Source organism: Ostrea edulis, chromosome 2 (genome assembly GCF_947568905.1).
Source record: "Ostrea edulis chromosome 2, xbOstEdul1.1, whole genome shotgun sequence".
Classification (NCBI taxonomy): domain Eukaryota; kingdom Metazoa; phylum Mollusca; class Bivalvia; order Ostreida; family Ostreidae; genus Ostrea; species Ostrea edulis.
Window position 1 is genome coordinate 79711099 of NC_079165.1, and position 17047 is coordinate 79728145.

General features: G+C 35.2%; 2 protein-coding genes across 2 annotated transcripts in view; one reads left to right on the forward strand and one right to left on the reverse strand.

The window, feature by feature from the left end:
- LOC125678628 (uncharacterized) overlaps window positions 1–9840 on the reverse strand; it is a 103442-nt gene extending 93602 nt beyond the window's left edge. Inside the window, exons 1-4 of the mRNA XM_048917220.2 lie at window positions 9523–9840; window positions 8504–8597; window positions 2767–2854; window positions 150–375 (exon numbers count right to left, since the gene is read on the reverse strand). Coding sequence (XP_048773177.2) covers window positions 150–375; window positions 2767–2854; window positions 8504–8597; window positions 9523–9589 — 475 coding nt within the window. The 5' untranslated portion in view covers window positions 9590–9840. The remainder of the gene's footprint in view (window positions 1–149; window positions 376–2766; window positions 2855–8503; window positions 8598–9522) is intronic.
- Window positions 9841–15398: 5558 nt separating this feature from the next.
- LOC125680078 (uncharacterized) lies at window positions 15399–16163 on the forward strand. The gene has a single exon (XM_048919520.2). The coding sequence runs from the start codon at window positions 15399–15401 to the stop codon at window positions 16161–16163; it is 765 nt and encodes a 254-aa protein (XP_048775477.2).
- Window positions 16164–17047: the final 884 nt, after the last annotated feature.

Here is a 17047-nt window from a genome sequence, read left to right on the forward strand (position 1 = left end):
ACTTATACCGCAGACAGAAATTAACAGGAATAGCATAAGCAAAAATCAACAAATTGGTAACATTCCTAGTTCTGATTACATCAATGACAAAAGCTTTCGAGACTTCAACAAAATCTCTACTTTTCATTAAACTGTTTGAAATTTCGAACCTGTAGATGATGTGTAATATCCTTCTGAGCATGGGGTGGGTCCTTGGTCCGTCGCTGTACACATGGAACCGATGGGGCAGGGTGTGCAGGTGGAGGCACCCAGCAGGGAATAAGACCCCGCATTACAGGTAGTGGGGGTCTCCGTCTCCGCCCCACAGGATTTCCCCGCCGGACAGTCCAGGCATGTGGTTGATCCTGCAGAGCTGTACTTCCCAGCCACACAGGTCTGTACAACACAAAAGAGAGTGTCACTGGAAGCATCACAAGCTGAAGTCTCATCTGTCATGACGGGTGCACTGAATTGTCATCTGTCGTGACGGATGCACTGAATTGTCATCTGTCGTGACGGATGCACTGAATTGTCATCTGTCGTGACGGATGCACTGAATTGCCATCTGTCGTGACGGATGCACTGAATTGCCATCTGTCGTGACGGATGCACTGAATTGTCATCTGTCGTGACGGATGCACTGAATTGCCATCTGTCGTGACGGATGCACTGAATTGTCATCTGTCGTGACGGATGCACTGAATTGTCATCTGTCGTGACGGATGCACTGAATTGTCATCTGTCGTGACGGATGCACTGAATTGTCATCTGTCGTGACGGATGCACTGAATTGTCATCTTTCATGATGGATGCACTGAATTGTCATCTGTCTTGACGGGTGCAATTCTTAGCCCAAGAATGTACAATGTATTTAGTGCAATTTGAACAACAATCTAATTAAGATTATATGTTAGATCAGCTCGCATATATGTGGGTATGCAAGGAAGTCTACCATCTAATTTTGATGAGATTGTTCGAACAGATGAAAATTTCATCTTGAGAGGGGATATAGTACCGAGTTACTATGCTCAACTCCATTGTCTCATTCAATGTTTCAATTTTCCTTTGGAAAGAATGCAGATACACCCTGATATACAAATATTGACCTGGAACAGATTAGTCTATCTGACCTCTGACTTCTTCAGACCTCAGGAGAAGTATACTGCAGACAAAATCTTGTGATTGTTACTCACTTATGTGTTCAAAGCAGGTGACCTTTATTACTGATCAAATCTCCAATATCATCTCTTGATAAATCAGGTCAGTCTGTTGAATACATATTCATTTTTGTGTACTTCAGCTCCAGATAATGGAAATAAACTGTATCATTAAGCAGGAGATATCCCATTAGATAGAGCTGGCTATCAGTCTGTTACCAAGTCTACATCGACTGACAGAGCACACTGTACTGGTAATACATTACAGCTCTAACGGACGTAATAGCTATGGGAAATGCAATATTGTTGGCAGTAAGATTTTATAGCCAACTTGAATCAACTATCAAATAAACCCCAACTAAAATAATATCTTCTTCCTAACACAACTCTTATGCTAAAAGTAGAAAGGTAGGTAAAACAAGACTGATGGAAGCTTAGACCTGAAATGCATTTAACCAATGAACTACTTCATATGATGAATGAATTGCACAATGATTAATAACTTTTGAAATATTGTTGAAATGGTAGTTTCTTTTTCATATATAAGGTATATGTTGAGTGACACTGACCTTTGTCTGAAAGCCATTTGCCTATTCCTTATTTGTATGATATATTATATGAACAATACCTGTTCAAAAACTGTTGAAATAAAGAACTTGTTACTTAAAAAAGGTGTATGTTCTGAGTGACCTTGACCTTTCCAATATGACCGAAAGTCCCTGTCTCAAGGAATATTTGTGATCAATCATGATCAATTTCTGATAAAAGGTTTTCATGGTAACTTTTATATCTATAAAATTGTTGAAACAAGGAACTTGTATATGTTCTGAGTGACCTTGACCTTTCCAAAAAGACCTTGAAAGACCTTGGTCCAAAAGTCCTTGTCTTAAGGAACATTTGTGATCAATTATAATATCAATTTCTGATGAAAGGTTTAGGAGATATATGAACTCGGACGGACAGATGGAGCGGAAGGATGGACAGATATATTCTCCCCCAAAATTTTTCAGGGAGCATAAAAACAATTAAATCATCACTGAAACTATAGCACCAATACTTAAAGGGATAAAACCATTACCCCAAAAAATTATATTTGCAACTGTTTTTTATGTAATGTCACAACAAAAATTAGATGTTTCAATTCTAAAAGGAGAATCATAACTCGTCATCTGACTCAGTTTTATTGAGGCACCATAATAAAGCAATATTGTGATATAATTGGACATCATAATCACACAACATGATTCAATTTCATTTTCTGAAATTCAGTCGTAACTCTCATCGTAAATACAAGATAATGATTGATATCATTTCTATAACTTCATTGGGATCTGAATTGCAGTCCACATGTAATCAAATTTACAATAATGACCATTGGGCATAAGGGTGTCATAGGATTTGATCATGTGATCAAAAGAATTTCACATTGAATTCACTTGTAGAAATTGTATGTCCATGCCCGAGCAATGTAGCAAATATTGTTCTTACATGTAATGTGTAAAAGATGTTTGCACTTTTAATTTTTTGAAATATCAATTACTGTTCGCCAATTCTTTTGAAATATGGCCCCCAAAGCCCTTATAGCGTCCTAGACAGTAAATGCTAGATGCACTTGAGTACTTTGTCGTACCTTACAGTCGGTCAGCTGGTCATTTCCTGTTGTGTCCATGTACTTCCCTCCTGGGCATGCTGATTTGGGATTGCTACCTCCAAGGCAACTGTTAAATACAGAAAAAGTTTTATTAAAAAACAGCAAAAACGAAATTTTTAAAAGGAGATATCTGTGCTTTCAGTGTCAGGGGAAACTACGAGACGAAGTGTATACTTTGATTCTGCCCTCGAAAAAAGAATCCTGCTAATTCTCTGGACACCTTTCAAACAGGTCTGCTGGTATTCATATAATCAACCAATAAATGTATTGAAGTTCTAGATACATTCTCTTAATACATGAATTGCATTGCACAAGTTCTATACAAATACCACACAGACTATACAAATATTTAAGAAATAGATTTCACTAATGGAAATACATGAGGGTGTGAAATGCAACGCTTCACACAGTGGCATATTGCATAAAGTGTGCTCCACTTCATGAAAAGTATGCCGATTTAAACATACCCTTATCATGCTTATGCAGTTCATACTCCCATGTCTCTCTCGAAAATGAAATTTATCATTTATATTGGCATTCTACTTTCATTTCTGTTGGAATTTAGAATTACATTTATCAAAATTCAGGTGCATTTTGTTCACAACTGCAGTATATTCATGAGGAAATGGCTATCATTACATTTTGTAAAGATATAAAAGGCAAAAACATTGGAAATGTAAATATGATTATAGCATATATATAGTAATATTAATTAATATTAAATTTTCTGATTTGCAGTTCATTGAGAAATTTGTGAGGATTTTCATTCCCGATTTAAGCTAGATAAATCCAATTTAATTTACTGTGCCATTTGCCCGACTTGCAAAGAAATTTACATTGGACAGACCAGTAAATTAAATGCACGGGTTTGTGTCCACAAGCAACGAATCAAAGATCAAAGTGTTCGTAATACGCCATGCTGTGAACATTTTTCCAAATGCGGAAATGGAAAATTATGGGACAGTAGCATGAAAAAATTACTTGTCAACTAAATTTTCTAATACATATGGACTTGGTAAAACCTTAGCATGGCAGACCCCTAGCACTAATGTGAACAAATCATGTGAATTTATTGGCATAGAAGGCCGGGTTATCTCCCCCTAAAGTTCAGTGATTAGCATTACATCATGGTTGAATTAACTTTCATTTTTACCTGAAATTCACACAAACTAAAGTGAATGAATACTCATTGAATCAGAAACATCATCAATAATGAGTGAAAATTTTACTATGTGAAACCCTGTTACTGTTATAGACTGATTTTATGAAAAAAGGTGTCAATGATTTTACATGACATATTCAAGCTGATCTTAATGTTGAACTAATCATTATACAGTCAAACCTTGTTTATCTCGAATTTGATGGGGACGGGAAAAAACTTTGAGACATCCATAGCTTCAAGACATTGATGATAAATACATAAAGAAAATGTAGCTGGGACTTCCAACTCACTATGACATATGAATGATATTTGATTATATTCATGCATGTTCAAGATACTCAGAAGTTCTACTGTACATATACTTAAACAACAGCTTCAGTGCTTATCAATCTCTAAAAATTCATGAGAAATTTCTTCTAAATATATATTCATCAAATTTAAGGAAGAATTGACTTATAAATTCAAGGAAAATTTTTAAAAATTCCCAAAATCACATCCCATTAATTTTTTTCTATTTTTTCAGGTTCCGATACCCTCATCACTGTGACATCACCATGAATATTTGTTGGGCCAAACTCTCTTGACCGAATGGTTAATATATTAAACTGTCTAATGTGCCAAATTAAATGTCATCAGACTAAATTATAGTCTTACAGTGATGCTGGGCCAAATGGTCCAACCCGAGCTGTCTGGGTCAAATTATCATGCACTCTACTTGGGCCATATTGTCATTGGGCCGACATTTTCTAGTCACATTAAATTAATGACCTGCACACCACCTAATGTATTTCATTCTCCATTGATGGCCATTTGTTTTGCATTAGTGACCATTACTTTTGTAACGATTTCTCAAAGATATATTTCGTACCCATTTGACAGTCTAGCTGGGGCATATATGCCTATATTAGGCTCAGCAATTCAAATAACCTACTTTGAAGAAGAAAGCAATGATAAAACACAACATTTCTGCAAATCTTTGCTATGATTTTACAATCCAGTGATGAATTAGATCACAGACTAGTCAATTTATTGATTCTTGTATGCAGTTTATCAACAAGAAGTATATTAATAATTCATTCTCAACCATCAGAACAGAAAGTAGCTGGGTCTATTGCGACAAAACAATTTACATGCACTTTATCTATATATCTATATTAATTTTCTACTTCCTCTGATGACTGTTTATTTAGCTCTATCTGAATTTGAATATTATCCTTGTCATTTAATACAGCGCTCTAGATTTGTACACGCACACTGAAGGTGTATGCAATATAATCGATAAAAAAAAAGATAAAATAAATCGAAATTATGACCCATATTCCCCTTCCTTGTCTATTTCGAAGCCTTATATATATAACAAGACAAAATTTCAAACACCATTCTGATTCTGATATCATCAATCAATAACCCGTTATCATGTCGAAGAATTCTTGCACCGCATTTATGGGTTTTTAAGTTGCAATGTATTGAAAAATCCTGAAATCTAACCCCTTTATTTATTCCTCCATTGAAAATTTGTCTTGTGTATTTTACCTATTAGAATTTTTCAACAGGATAGCTGGTCATTTTATAATGTTTAAAACACCTGAGTTTTTAAATTATACAACACTATATATAAAGCTGAGGCATATGACGTCAAACGTTTCCACAACATAAATTGTCTCCATAAAAGTCGAAGATCTGTTTACCTTCACGATTTACAATATTTAAATAGTTTGCTGAGACTTTGAGGCAATTAAAGTAAAGATTCCTCAAAAGATTGATCAAATGGTGTTTCACATTCTACGACACTTTTATACGTTGTCAAAGATTAAAAAGAAACTGAAGGTCAGAAGTGATTTGAGTCTACATGCTAGTAACCACTTTACAGTTAAAATATTTTTTTTAATCGATAAATTATTCAGTGAATTGAAACAGAAACTTATTTAACAGAACCAAAACTGGTATATGATACATGGCCATTTTTTATTTACAAAGAGAAAGCAGCACAGAGCTATAAACAATGTTTCAAAATAAATGCATTATTCCATAAAATTGTGATTGATTGTATTATGAAATTAAATTCAATAAGATTTGGGAATTTTCTATATCAAATAAACATTGAAAATATGTAGTGATTATGTCCAAAAAGTGTTCACTGCAATTTCTACTTTTCACTAGGAATCTGACGTGCACCCTATCAAAACTGCAGGGTGAAATAGTGCCCGGTTCGATTAACTTCTCAAAAATTGATTGTCCCCTTGTTCTTGACATCACTTTAATAAACAGCTTGTAATGAAACGCTAACTTAAATGATGTCTGTTAAAATTTTACACCACTCTTCTCTGATATCTACAAACATTTCATGAACATGTCATCAAATATGATACAATTTCTAAATTTAACAAATACCAATTCAAAATAGCCATTTTTAAGGTACATCATCCAAATTGGCAAACAAACGTCATCTCCAGTCATAAAATCAAATCTGGGACATTTCGATGAATCGAACATAACAAACATCTCCATACTTTGCACACAACACCTTACAACATCCCATTCTGTCACACTTTGCACACAACACCTTACATCACATTCTGTCACACTTTGCACACAACACCTTATATCACATTCTGTCACACTTTGCACACAACACTTTATATCACATTCTGTCACACTTTGCACACAACACCTTATATCACATTATGTCACACTTTGGTGTGCAAATGTAGGAGCCAAATGTAGTTTTCAAAATATGCTTCTTATATATTAGTTACTGTAATAATTTTATTAGCCAAGACAACATGTTGTGTTATTAAACAATCCCACAAAATTTTTGATGGTCAAAACTTTAGGATCATTAAACTATAAAAAGCAACCCTGTTATCATATATAATTAATCTGCATATAAAAAAACAAACTTCCTTCAGTTGTAGCTTCATTTATCAGAAAAGTAAATAATTTTCTCTATTCTGATAAAAGTTTGATGAAAATACATTCACCAAAAAAAAAGTCCTGTTTCTTACAATTACAAAATTTTTGGGTATATACAGACTAAAAAATAATCTGACCAAAAATGTCACTATGCATCATTGACAATTAACACAATAAAAATTCTATGTCCGAGGGTTTCAAAAAAAAATTTGTATGAACAAATGAAGTATAATTAATTTTTTTTTTAATTACCACATACTTATGGCACCGATCAATATCTGCAGTACTGTGAATAAAATATGAATTATGCAACATCAAGTTCTACTTTATTTTGTTATTCAACTTTTCCTATCTTCAGTAATTTTAAAGTTAAAATGTAGGAGACATTTAAATATCCCCTCATGGCAAAGGCATTGAATTCACCAGTAATTTTCTCAAACAACATTTCCAAAAAACATGAAGTTTAAATCAGAAGCATAATGGATATAAGTAAATTCGATAGACTGACTTTTTATATTCCACTGGCAGCAGTCCAGAATCATTAGAAGTCTATATAATGCTTGACAAAGTTATGAAATATCTCCCAACTTAAAGACTCTAAAAATTACACAAGGGAAAGGGGAGAATATGTCTGTACTAAGTTTGATTTTCTGTTAATTTTCAAGTTGATGTATACAATTTTACACAAATACACACTTTTTTTATCAATATTGAATAAATGGTTCCAAGTTACAATAACTATTGCTAACATCTATAAATAATTTCAGATGTTACAATGTAAATTCTACATTGATTTGTTTAAGAGGTCTATAATCAATCTTAAACTCTCTGTCATATAATCAGACCAAAATAAAATAAATATGTGTTTCCTATTTCACTCCCCCAAAACTTAGCCTCTCTTAGACCTGTAGGGTTGGTAAGTAAAACATTTTATTTAATCAAAACATTTTATTTGAAATCTTTGTGTTTGATACACTTTCAATACAGGTTTATATACATTACAAAAACTTTACACTTATTTTGAAGATCAATAGTAGTTAAAATGTAAATCAGAGAAACTCAAATGCAAGAAGAAAGAAAAATTCCAGTTTGAACATTCAGGATATTTTATTTTCTTAGATATAAATATATATATATTTTGACTATGTGATATCAACTCTTTCTATTTGAATTATATATATTATATATATATATATATATATATATATACACACACACACAGTCAAACCTGTATTAAGAGACCATCTTATTTCCCACCCTTTAATTTGTGTCCAGATGGTAAGAGGGGATAATACAGACCCTTTAAGGCTCTGTGCTGTCACAGTGAGTGGGGTGTGTGTGTGTGACTACTGAATCTTCGAAGAAAACCAAATCATCGGGGCTCATATTGTCTGTCCCATTCCCCATTATAGATACACTGTGTCGTCACAGTGAGTGGGGTGGGGGTGACAACACTGAGTCACTGAATCTTCAGGGTTTGTGTTTTTGGTCCCTTTACCACCCTTCACTCTTTGTACAAATGGTAAGGAAGATTATTCCATCTTCAGGGTTCCAGGTGCTCAAATTTATACCCCACCCTGCATTTCGTGCCCGACTGTGTGGGGGGAGGGGCAAGGGGGAGGGGGTAATGAGTGTACTTACAAATGGCCAAGTGGACATGTCACACACGATCCTGAGTCATAATGGGTTCCAGTCGGACAGTTGGTTACACAGTCAGTTCCACAGTTACATTGAGCTGTTAAAGACAAAATTGATACAAGGTTTTAATCAATAAGATTTTTCAATTTGGATATACTTGTACAAGTCTATTACTTCCATTCCCAAATTAACTTTTCAAACATGAGGGGCAAATAATCTCGCCTGGTCGAGTCACCTAAAACCTACAGTATAGCTCTCCTCGTGCTTGCATATCAAGTTTGACATTTGTGCCCGAGTGGTTAAAGTTTACTTTATTATCAAAAAGAAGTCCTTCTTCCAAACTTACATCTATATTTACAAGAGAATAATATGCATATCAATTCGATAAATTCATCATAATTTATAGACCAGTTGAAAGATTCTTATGTAAAACAGTAAGTTACTTTTAATCACAATTTTAGATTTTCCAGGTCTTTTTACATAAATTATACGAATCTACACTAATTGGGGATACTAGCAAAAGTTAGCAGACAAACGAGAGACTCTGGTCAGCTAAACCCGGGTGAGCACTTTGATGAATACAAAGAAAGTCCTCAGATTTTATTCTGTAATTCTAATATATCTAATTACAATTTAATGACTATTTTCAGACTTTATGCAATGCCAGTCCCAAAGAATAAAATGTGATTTCTTCTCTCAGGAGTAGGGTTGGAATTTCTTCTGGGGAGTTTATTACATTCTTTAGAGAAGTGGACAGGTATAGCCTACATCATAGGCCATCCCTGTCCACTTCAGGGCCGGTGTTTATCAACTCTAGTGCAATGTCAGGAAAAACATGAGACTTCCTCAGATTAAATTTGTGTTTTACGATAAAAACATAGTGTTAACGTGTCTCTGAGATATAGCCTATATAAAGAAGAAAAAATAGATTAAGGCCAGTAGGGCCCATAAAAAATAAATTAAATATCTGGTATCTTCATGGAATACTTGCATTCTTGACATTTCATTTCATTTAGACTTACCATTAGCAACATATTGTGAATATGACCAGCATACCACAACGAAAAACAAATGAAATGCGTATTTCATTCCGGGTTAATTTTGCAAGACCGGCTTGCACCCGGGGTAGCCTATAACAGTGGCAGGAATATTAAATAATCACACAAACGAAACAACACAAAACACGAAACGAAATGTTTAAATAACTCCAATAATTAAGCGAGATCCAATTAAATCACATTTCACATATTGGGGACACAACAATTTTATTCTTATTTTCCCCTTTGAATATCGACTTCTTCTTTCCTCGGGTGCTTGTTTAATCTCGCGCGATAATCCCGGAAGTAAACAACATAATGCGCATGCTTGTCCTCTTAGCAATGTGTAAACAAACTGGAACCACGTGGTTCATATAAAAAAAATTAAAAAAGAAGGGGGGGGGGTAAGAAGTAGGAAAGTATAAAATATTATGTATCAATGATTAGTATTGCCAACAGTACTAGAGTAGTCTGTTTGTTTTACGTTCGTCGAAAATTTTCAGTACCACATAGACCTAGGTCTGTATAGGGACATAGAATAAAATAGAATAAATTTATTGTTCAAACGATAGTTGGAGCCCTTGGGGGCATCCAAGAAAAGAGCAAAATACATAAGAAGAAAGTCAAAATTGATAGCAGTAACATGTCGAAATAAAAAAGAAGGGGAGTCAGATAAACGTTTATTCTTAGAAGTGTCATATATTATCCCAAAAATCCTCAGGGGAGACCTAAGTTTGTACCTTTTCCGCGGCTCAAAATTGGGGGTTGTAGACCCCAGAATTGCAAAAAAAACACTTAGATTCTTAAAAACACTGGGGGGGGGTAAGTTTTTTGGGGGTGGGTGGGTTTTTGCTTGTTTTTTTTGGGGGGGGGGGGGTTATTGTATATGTTACTTTGGGTGGGAATGGATATTTCACTACTGAAATAATTTTCTCCTATAACACCGTCTCTTGCTACTGAAATATTTTACAAATGTAACCTTTTTATCTAACAAATTAAGAAGAAAAATACGAGAGAGAATTTTTTGGAATATTGGTTTAAGATAAGAGAGGAAGGATGCATCACTGTGCAATTAGTGACCATATATTTCGATCTCAAGCAAAACTTCAACATTGAAAAGTATTTATTTTTAAAAAATTATGAACAAAGAAAGATAATATGCAAATTTAGAATAAGTGCACACAATCTCAGAGTGGGAGGTATGAACAAATAACTAACACTGAAGATAAAAAAGTTATACTTGAGAGAATCAAAAGAATTTGCAATATGACACGAATTGTGCATGGAAGATGAGATACACTCACTTATTGATTGTCCATTACATACAAGTGGAAGGCAGACCTTTTTCATAATATTTCTAAATATAATACAAACTCGAGAAAAATTTCTGTGGCTTATGTCAAACGAAGATCCTCTAACATGTTGTAAACCAAGTTGGATAAATTATCAATCAGCATTTTTGAAATGAGAAACAATAATATACAATGTAAAAATAAAAAATATATAAGTTTTTATAAAATAATGTATACCATATATTCTACAATGAGACAAGATGTACCAGGTTTAACTCAGATGCTTATTCTACAAATGTTCATTACATATCATAGATTCTACAAATTGATTTTATATCTGATACAATATTGTTATACATATACTGTATTTCTGGACAGCTTAATTTTCTGTACATTCTTTTTTTTTTTCTCTCTCTCTCCTGTATTTGGTCTTTTGATTGTCACTTCTTTTCTTGAGTTTGTATGCCCGACAGGGCACAGAATTAGATTTGTAAATAAAAAATATATTCCGAAGAACCTCCTCATTTAGTCGCCTCTTACGACAAGCAAGAGGTAATGAGGACGTATTTTAACTCGGATACCCACGGGATTTATAATTCAGTGGCGGATGTATGAGGGTGCAGCCAACAGTCCCCCTTCCCCTCCCCCCATAAATTTTTCAAATATAAGGTCAGTCGTTGTCTCTTGTTTAGAAAAATGTTTATGATAAATGAGGCAATTATTTATTCCACTCTCGGAGAAATAAATTACAATTTCTTTTGGATTAATTGAATTAGTTTATTAGGAGATCTTAATTTTTTCCAAAAACCCTTAAAGTTATATTAGCTCTAAATCTGAAAATTCTATTTTGCTGTAAAATGTGCTATTATGGTAGTTTGTATATAAACTTTAACCATAGTCATTGATAAAATTAAAACTAAGTTTGAGATTTTATCAAAATAAAGATTTCGGTTCTATTGATAGCATTAGATCTATATAGAAATCAGTTTTTGTACGGGATGATGTTGATGATTGATGTTTTCCGGCACACTCAACAATTTTTCAGTTATATGATGGCGTCCAGTTTTTATTGGTGGAAGAGAGAACCCAGATACAATGTACCTGGGAAGAGACCACCGACCTTCCGAAAGTAAACTGGGAAACTTTCTCACTTACCGGCGCGAGCGGGATTCGAACCCGCGCCGACAGAGGTGAGAGGCCGTGTGATTTTGAGCGGGAAGACAATAATATAATTTCATTCAGAGCCTCTGGGCAGGTTTTCTAACACAAATGTTAATAACAAACGTTCATAAATCTTTCTTTTTTTTCTGTCATTGAAATAGTAAATCACAATTTAGCAACAAAAATTTTCGACACCAAAATGACAGCTAGTATTGCTCCTTATTAAAAATGACATAAAATAGTAAAAATGACTTCATGGGAGACATATTTCAAGCCCTATGAATTTGTAAAATCAAGGAGCTTCCGGGGGCTTTGCCCCCTGGGCCTCCACTAAGGCTTCACCCTCGACCCACTGGGATCTTCAAGGCGGTCCCCCAGACCCCCTGTTTCATAAAGTTGCGCTCCCCTTACCATAATTCCTGGATCCGTCCCTGTCATTTCAAAGAAACTGATACACAAGTTACTACCTTTCGTAGCATGGAGCGGAGAATTGTAAATGAAGATAGTATAAAATTAAAAAAAATTTAAACCAATACAGAAACATATTTAAGAAGTAGTAGAATTTCAAATGCACGTTTTTTAATATCTTGTCACTTAATTAAGCGTGTTGTCTGTTAACTTCCCTCTGGAATCTTTCTCGCACATTTGATACATTTAGATACTTTATACAAAGTCGTCACCTGGCTCTGGGGCCGTAAAATTATACGTTGTTTTTATAAAATCTAAGTGATGTTAGGATTAAAAGTAAGCTCGCCTAAGTTTGATGGCCCCAGGAACGGGTAAAATATCGCAAATTTAGAGCTATGATAAACTGTACGGGCCGTTTTGGTAATTTTGTTATGAGACAGACAATTGGTTTAATCAATATTTATGGCGAACACCTGCCGAAAGAACAGTCTCTATTCTAACGACTCGTGTCTGTCACGGCCCGGAACATTTTCTATTCTAAGGAATCGAGTTTGTCACGGGGGAAGGGGGGGGGGACAGAACCTGGACCTTCCACAAAACGAAAATTTTACCGAATGAATAAAAGTTCACATAAAGTATTTCTAATTTTTGCATTTCTAGTTCTAAGATCCCGACCTTTATTAAAGGAGGGTTAACGTAGACGTTGAGTCAGGCTGCTGCCGAGTCCTATTCAGGCTGCTGACTAATCTTGTTCAAACTCCTAACTAGTCCAATTGCAGGTTGAAGCCTATTCCTATTCAGACTGCTATCTAATCCTATTCAAGCTGTTGTCTAATCCTATTCAGGCTGCTGTCTAATCCTATTCAGGCTACTGTCTATTCCTATTCAGGTTGTTGTCTAATCCTATTCAGGTTGAAGCCTGTTCCTATTCAGGCTGTTGTCTAATCCTATTCAGGTTGTTGTCTAATCCTATTCAGACTGTTGTCTAATCTTATTCAGGTTGTTGTCTAATCCTATTCATACTGCTGTCTAATTCTATTCAGGCTGTTTTCTAATCTTATTCAGGCTGTTGTCTAATCCTATTCAGACTGTTGTCTAATCTCATTCAGGTTGTTGTCTAATCCTGTTCAGGTTGCTGTCTAATCCTATTCAGACTGCTATCTAATCCTATTCAAACTGCTGTCTAATCCTATTTAGGTTGTTGTATAATCCTATTCAGACTGTTGTCTAATCATATTTAGGCTGTTGTCTAATCCTATTGAAACTGTTGTCTAATCTTATTAAGGTTGTTGTCTAATCCCGTTCAGATTGCTGTCTAATCCTATTCAGACTACTATATAATCCTATTCAGACTGCTTTCGAATCCTATTCAAGCTGTTGTCTAATCCTATTCAAGTTGTTGTCTAATCCTATTCAGACTGTTGTCTAATCCTATTCAGACTGCTGTCTAATCCTATTCAACTTAAATAGGATTAGACAGTGACCTGAATAGAATTAGTCAACAACCTAAATAGGATTAGACAACAACCTAAATAGGATTAGACAATAACATAAATAGAACAAGACAATTGTCTGTATAGGAATATTCAACAGTTTGAATAGGATTAGACAGCAGGCCTGAATAGGATTAGACAACAGCCTGAACAGGATTAGAGAACAGTCTGAATAGGATTAAACAACAGTTTAAGTAGGGTTAGATAGCAGCCTGGATAGGATTAGGTTGAAGTCTAAGAACTAAAGAACTATTCAGGTTGCTGTCTAATCCTATTCAGATTGCTGTCTAATCTGATTCAGACTGTTGTCTAATGCTATTTAGTCTGCTGTATAATCCTATTCATACTGCTGTCTAATCCTATTCAGGCTGTTGTTTAATCCTATTCAGACTGTTGTCTAATCTTTTTCAGGTTGTCTAATCCTATTCAAGCTAATGTCTTATCCTATTCAGGCTGTTGTCTAATTCTTTTCAGGTTGTTGTCTAATTCTATTCAGGTTATCCTTTTTAAGTTGAATAGAATTGAATAGCAGTCTGAATAGAATTAGACAGTAACCTAAATGGGATTAGACAACAGCCTGAATAGGATTCGACAGTAGCTTAAATAGGATTAGACAACAGTCTGAATAGGATTAGACAGCAGTCTGAATAGGATTAGACAACATTCTGAATAGGATTATACAGCAGCCTGAATAGAATTAGACAACAGTCTGAATAGGATTAGATAGCAGTCTGAATGGGATTAGACAGCAGTCTGAATAGAATTAGACAACAACCTAAATAGGATTAGACAACAGCCTGAAAAGGATTAGATAGGAACCTGAATAGGATTAGACAGCCTGAAAAGGGTTAGACAACAGTCTGAATAGGATTAGACAAGAGTCTGAATATGATTAAACAACAGCCTGAATAGGATTAGACAGTGGCTTAGATAGGATTAGATAGCAGCCTGGATAGGATTAGGTTGAAGTCTAAGAACTATTTAGGCTGTTGTCTACTCCTATTCAGGCTGCTATCTAATCCTATTCAGACTGCTGTCTAATTCTATTTAGGCGTCTAATTTTATTCAGACTTTTGTCTAATCCCATTCAGGCTATTGTCTAATCCTCTTCAAGCTGCTGTCTAATCCTATTCAGGCTGCTGTCTAATCCTATTCAGGTTGTTGTCTAATCATATTCAAGCTGTTGTCTAGTCCTATTCAGACTGTTGTCTGATCCTATTCAGGATGTTGTCTAATCCTATTTAGGTCGTTGTGTAATCCTATTTAAGCTGTTGTTTAATCCTATTCAGTTAGATCATATGGAATCCCAACGAAGATCTGTAACCTTATGCGAGCATTCTAAAACTTTGAATGCAGTGTCATATTAGAAAAGATCATCTCTGAGTCCTTTAGTGTCAAATCTGGAGTTTGACAAGGATGTATATTGTCACCTATCCTCTTCTTAATAGTCATTGATTGGATCCAAAGAAACAGCACAGCAGATAAGAAGAGAGGTATCCAGTGGACTATGTTCAGCAACCTAGAGGACCTAGACTTTGCAGACGACCTTGCAGAGATCTCAGGGAACAAGACCCATCTACAAGAGAAAAAAACAGATCAGCTGAACAAATTTGCCAAACAAACTGGTTTTAACATCAACACCAAAAAGACCAAGGTGATGACAATAAATGCTCCAGTGGAACCTGTGGTTTTAAATGGAGAGCTGCTAGGGGAGGTGGAGGACTTCACCTACCTAGGAAGCATACTTAGCAAGGACAACGGTGCCGGGAAAGACATAAAGGCAAGACTCAACAAAGCACGTGCAACATTCGCCCAACTCCAAACCATCTGGAAATCAAACAGCTACAGTCTGAGGACCAAAGTCCAACTTTATAACAGTAATGTGAAATCAGTCCTCCTGTATGGGTCTGAATACTGGCGTGTTATAGACAGTGATATGAGAAAAGTTGAGGCCTTCCACAACAGCTGCCTTAGAAAAATAAACAGAATCTTTTGGCCAAACAAAATCAGTAATAAAAACCTACACCAAAAGTGCAAAAGTAAGAACATCAGCACAGAGATAAAACAAAGAAGAATAAGATGGCTTGGTCACGTAATGAGAATGCCCCAGAACAGGATTCCCAAAGTAGCTCTACACTGGACACCATCTGGAAAGAGGAAAAGAGGCAGACCACGTACCACCTGGAGGAGAACCGTAACATCAGAACTTGAGGAAATGGGCTACTCATGGGGACAGGCACAGTACAGTGTATATTGCCAAGGACAGAGTTAGATGGAGACAACTTGTTGAAGCCTTATGTCCCACCGGGGACGAAGAGGATAAGTAAGTAAGTTAATGCTATTCAGGCTGTTCTCTAATGCTATTCATACTGTTGTCTAATCCTATTCAAGCTGTTGTCTAATCCTATTCAGACGGTTGTCTAATCCTATTCAGGCTGCTGTCTAATCCTATTCAGGCTGCTGTCTTATCCTATTCAGGTTGTTGTCTAATCCTATTCAAACTGTTGTCTAATCCTATTCAGACTGTTGTCTAATCCTATTCAGGCTGCTGTCTAATCCTATTCAGACTTTTGTCTAATCCTATTCAGGCTGTTGTCTAATCCTTTTCAGACTGTTGTCTAATCATATTCAGACTTTTGTCTAATCCTATTTATGCTGTTATCTAATCCTATTCAGGCTGCTGTCTAATTATATTAAGAATTTTGTCTAATCCTATTCAAGTTGTTGTCTAATCCTATTCAAGCTGTTGTCTAATCCTATTCAGACGGTTGTCTAATCCTATTTAGGCTGTTGTCTAATCCTATTAAGACTTTTGTCTAATCCTATTCAGGCTGTTATCTAATCCTATTCAGGCTGCTGTCTAATTATATTAAGAATTTTGTCTAATCCTATTCAAGTTGTTGTCTAATCCTATTCAAGCTGTTGTCTAATCCTATTCAGACGGTTGTCTAATCCTATTTAGGCTGTTGTCTAATCCTATTAAGACTTTTGTCTAATCCTATTCAGGCTGTTATCTAATCCTATTCAGGCTACTGTCTAATCCTATCTAGGTCGTTGTGTAATCCTATTTAAGCTGTTGTTTAATGCTATTCAGACTGTTGTCTAATGCTATTCAAGCTGTTGTCTAATCCTATTCAGACTGTTGTCTAATCCTAT